The sequence below is a fragment of the Lolium perenne genome, chromosome 3, assembly GCF_019359855.2.
Source record: "Lolium perenne isolate Kyuss_39 chromosome 3, Kyuss_2.0, whole genome shotgun sequence".
Taxonomy (NCBI): Eukaryota; Viridiplantae; Streptophyta; class Magnoliopsida; order Poales; family Poaceae; genus Lolium; species Lolium perenne.
Genome location: NC_067246.2, coordinates 51,607,195 through 51,611,734, shown reverse-complemented (window position 1 = coordinate 51,611,734; position 4,540 = coordinate 51,607,195). Strand labels below are relative to the sequence as shown.

General features: G+C 52.8%; 1 protein-coding gene across 2 annotated transcripts; it reads left to right on the top strand.

Annotated features, from left to right (window-relative positions):
* Window positions 1-515: 515 nt before the first annotated feature.
* LOC127341287 (protein IQ-DOMAIN 19) lies at window positions 516-2,913 on the top strand. 2 transcript variants are annotated; one of them, XM_051367097.2, is made up of 5 exons: window positions 517-677; window positions 774-1,208; window positions 1,548-1,784; window positions 1,879-2,496; window positions 2,614-2,913. In XM_051367097.2, the coding sequence occupies exons 2-5, from the start codon at window positions 783-785 to the stop codon at window positions 2,632-2,634; spliced, it is 1,302 nt and encodes a 433-aa protein (XP_051223057.1). In that variant the 5' UTR covers window positions 517-677; window positions 774-782; the 3' UTR covers window positions 2,635-2,913. The 2 variants fall into 2 exon arrangements, with proteins under 2 accessions (XP_051223056.1, XP_051223057.1); XM_051367096.2 differs by having other exon boundaries at window positions 516-1,208.
* Window positions 2,914-4,540: the final 1,627 nt, after the last annotated feature.

Here is a 4,540-nt window from a genome sequence, read left to right as displayed (position 1 = left end):
TTATCCGACGGGTCTTGAGATTGACGAAGTCACCACATGCGCCTCGCTGTCGACGGAAATGTCGCCTCCCACTGAAGAATATTCCGCCTTTAATGAGACACCAAAGTATCAAATCTGGGGTTTAAACTCTGGTGGGCTAGGGCTGCCATTGCTCTCCTAACCACCCAACCACAGGTTGGTTCTCAGGAAGTAATAAATGTGACCTTCTATGTTAGCATGATAATGATAATAACATAGATTAGTAACATGTCAATATACTACGATTACTTTTCACTATAACTAGCCTTAGTATAGTACACTTTCACCCTAGACGAAGCTTGTCTGAGATTTATCAGTATTTAGATAATTCTGGATACTAAATAACATTTAGATACATATAAAATTTTATAAATCTCAGATAACTTTCTAGATACATCCACATTTTCACAACTCTAAGACAATTTTATTGGGGACGGAGGAAGTACACACAAGTGCTGTGTTAGTTTAAAGGCGAAAGATTCTGACAGCCAGCCTTGTAGGGATGCACTCCACGTTCGTGTCGTCCCGCCCGCACATGCGCCGATCGGACCGGCCGCCAAGCGCCATTGCTCGGCAGCTCGCCTCAGTTGACTGCCGACACGTTGTACTGTTTCGAGCTGCAATTGCGAGCCCGGCAAGGGTGGTTGGCTGGCTGGCTGGTTGGTGACCCTGATTGCTTGCATTGCATAGGCTTCTTCTTGGCGGCAGGGTCTACATACACTTATCAGTTGTGTTGTTATGTGCATCGATCGAAGGCGCTAGCAATGGGGAAGGCCGGGAAATGGCTGAGGAGCATCTTGGCGGGGAAGAAGGACGGCGGCAGGAGGAGGGGGAACAAGCAGGGGCAGTGTGACGCCACGCCTTTGGCCGAGCTGCCGGCAGCGGCGAGCCCGAGGGAGAAGAAGCGGTGGAGCTTCCGAAAGCCGGGGAAGGCTGCCACGCCGTCACCGTTGACCCCGGAGCCAAGCGCTGCCGGCGGTGTGTCCGTATCGGTGTCGGAGCGCGAGCTTGAGCAGAGCAAGCACGCCGTGGCGGTGGCCGTAGCGACCGCGGTGGCTACCGATGCCGCAGTGGCTGCGGCTGCCGCGGTGATACGCCTGACGGCCGCCGAGGCGGAGGACGAGTTGTATGCATGCCCCATCGAGGAGGCCGCAGCCTCAAAAATCCAGGCCACCTTCAGAGGCTACTTGGTAAGCTTGATAACGCCAGCAAGTTTGCTAATTTTGTAGTCTATCCAGCTTAATTAGCAGTGATTAGCTCAGTTAAGTTGCGGCAATATGAGAATGACCAAAATTTTCGATTTTTTCATTCATCCACATCTTTAGAAGTTGTGATCTCCAATTAATTCTTCATAGCAACATGTACGTACCTTGTCATGCGCCCCGTGGATTTACTCTGTAATCTTGTGCCAATTTGCTATCAATCTTTCTGAAGTAAAACTCAATGTGCTCCTGCCGGGCCAATCAGATCAGATGCCGATGCGGTCGAACATAAACATGTGATTTGAACATGGGTGTGACATGCTGCAGGCCAGGAAGGCTCTATGCGCGCTGAGGGGGTTGGTGAAGCTGCAGGCGCTGATCAGGGGCCAGCTGGTAAGAAAGCAAGCACACGCCACGCTCCGCCGCATGCAGGCCCTCCTCATGGCGCAGACCCGCCTGCGCGCGCAGCGCATGCGCATGCTCGAGGACGATGATGCCTATGCAGCCAACGTCGCTACGGTTGAACGCCGGTCGCCGCAGCACCCAAGGCGCCGCCGCTCCTACGTAAGCCTGTCCGCGCGCGCACGGTAGTTCCATGAGTTCGATCGTGCAGGCCAACACGGTATGAATCGGTGAATTGTGTCATTTGAGCATGCAGGAGATGGACAGGTCCGGCGAGGAGCACGCCAAGATCGTCGAGATGGACACTTGGGGGCCGCCTAGGCCGGGGCGGAGCAGCTGCTCGGTCGCGACGAGCGAGTCGAGGGAACGGCGGCAAGCAGAGTACTACGGCGCCGCCCAGTGCTCGCCCGCGCCGTCGGCGGCATTCACCGAGCACTTCGAGTACTTGGAGCCGGCGACGGCGCGTGTTGGCCCGTACGTGCCGGCCTCCGTCGACGACGACGGCGAGTCCGTATCGGAGTTCTTCCCCAACTACATGGCCAACACCCAGTCGTCGCGCGCCAAGGCCCGGTCCCAGAGCGCGCCGAGGCAGAGGCCCTACTCGCCGTCGCCGCTCGACCGGCAGCCGAGCCGGCGCCGCGGCGGCGCTGCGCCCGTGCCGAGGAGCGTCAAGATGCAGCGTTCGTCGTCACACGTCGGGGTGCCGTCCTCGGCAGCCGGCGACTACGCGCAGTACCAGCACCAGTACCACCCATGGCCGGTGAAGCTGGACAGGTCCAGCGTGTCGCTCAAGGGCAGCGAGTGCGGGTCGACGAGCTCCGTCCTCACTGCGGCCACCACCGTCGGCTACTGCCGCTCCCTCGTCGGATTCGAGGTGCCCGACAAAGAACTGAACCACAGGATTTACACACCCGCAAGGATGTTCCTCGTTTTCTTCTCCTTTCTGCATTTGATCTTTGACCGACAAGAATTCGTTTTCGTGTTGTTTCAGGTGCAAAGAAGCCAGTACTGAGTAACTGGCAGCTGAAACAAAAACAAGTCACAAGTGGATGCTCAACTTCAGGACATCTCAAAGATAGTGTTCTTGAGTGGACGTCAAATGTGGGCGCTCGTTGCCTGGTGACTCAATTCAATCCGTGCCGCGTTTCAGTTGGCGATCTGTGCATAACCTGGACTATCTGTCTCAGTTAAATGACCAATAATTCGTACGACATCAGAGGTCTACAATTGTGGTCAATACTACTACCTCTATTCATAAATAAACGCCTCAGATTTCTCTAAATCAAAATATATCTAGACGCTATTTAGTGTCTACATACATCCAGATTTAAACAAACCTTAAATTATGGGCGGCAGTGCTTGGGGGTGAGGTGGGTGAGGTGGCCGTGGGTGGCAGGGGCGCCGCGTGTGGGCTCCCTGGCCAGATCTAGCCCCCTCAAGGCCCGATCTGGGCCATGCCGGCCTGGCAGTGATGTTAATTCTCGCGACATCGCATGGAGCTTCTTCCTGATCCACGCTCGAGTGGGATGCCGAACTTGGGCCGGTCGGGGATGGCGCAAGTAGGAGGTGACGGGTTCCTGCATGTGGACGGCGGTGACAACCATGACGCTGCGGCGCAAAGGTGGGGCTATTAGGGTCTAGTTGGCCTAACAGGCCTTGCTCCTGCGTCCGGTCTACGATCGCTCTAGCGATGGAGGATGGATCTCCTCCTAGTGGTTGTGGCGCGCCTAGATGCCTGCTCCAGTCTTGGTGCCTAGAGTTGGTTGTTGATGACTGCAGAGTGCAATCGATGGGTGCCACAACTCCGCCTGCCTACTGTGTTTCTGCCGTTCACAAGTGGTTATATGTTGCCACCGTACCCTAACCCGCCGGTCTAGGTGTGTGCTGCCCTCTGCTCAAGTGTGTGGAAGCCAGGGCAACGACGTCTCTACGGGCATCTCTACTTGTGAAGGTGGGCTGCACGGGCGTCTCTACGACGAGTGGTGTGGCGGTGGTGATGTCCGTGCTCTTTTGTCATTTGTATGGCAAGGAGCAAGTGGCAGGAGGCCTTGGAGTTGACAACGTGGCATGCTGGCCTCTCCCAGATCGGATTATGGAGTTCAGGCTTAGATTCATACGTCAGTTTGAGATATCGAGTGTGTGCGAAGATTTTTCAGGCGAAATCTCACGTTTTTACTCCAATGGTGGCGATGCCATTGGGTGTCGTAACCCTCTTTGGAGCGTCATTGTGGCTATCTCTACCGCACTACAGTTCCGGGTGAAAAACCTTAACCTTGTAGTCTCGATGACGGCAGCGGTTGTTACTCTCATTGGGGCATTGTTGTGGAGGTCAAATTCCCCTTCCGATGGCTTCGGTGTCAAGTAATGCTCTTGTTGCACTTTTTTGTTCATCTTGATATGCTTTGTAAAAGGGAAAGCAGTCAGGTGATGATTTGTCTCGAAAGAGCGCTGTTTGGGCCACTGGTTAATGGACTAGTATACCCAAAGCTATGTTTGGAATTCTAGTTGTGCCTCGGCTCGACTCGCTAAAGGCCGATCAACAAGCGAGTTACCTCAACTTGACTCATTTAACAATAAAGTTTAGATTTGAAACTCGGGTTGATTCGCAAAGCTCGCGAATGACTCACGAGTAATTCGTTTGAAACAATCAAAATGAACATGGATAATATATGATGCATTTTCTTAATTATTTGGGCACAAATGTTATACAACAATCATTAGAAATATGGCACCACAAAATACAATAGATAAACCACAACAATCAATAATTATATCACAAGAATAATATTAGCGGGTTAATAGACAAGGCATAAACCATATTTACAAGAAACACTACAAGAAAAGTCAACAAACCACAGGTGTCATGCGCAAAAAAAAAAAAAACCCACAAGTGTACTTGAATTAGCAAATAACAAAAG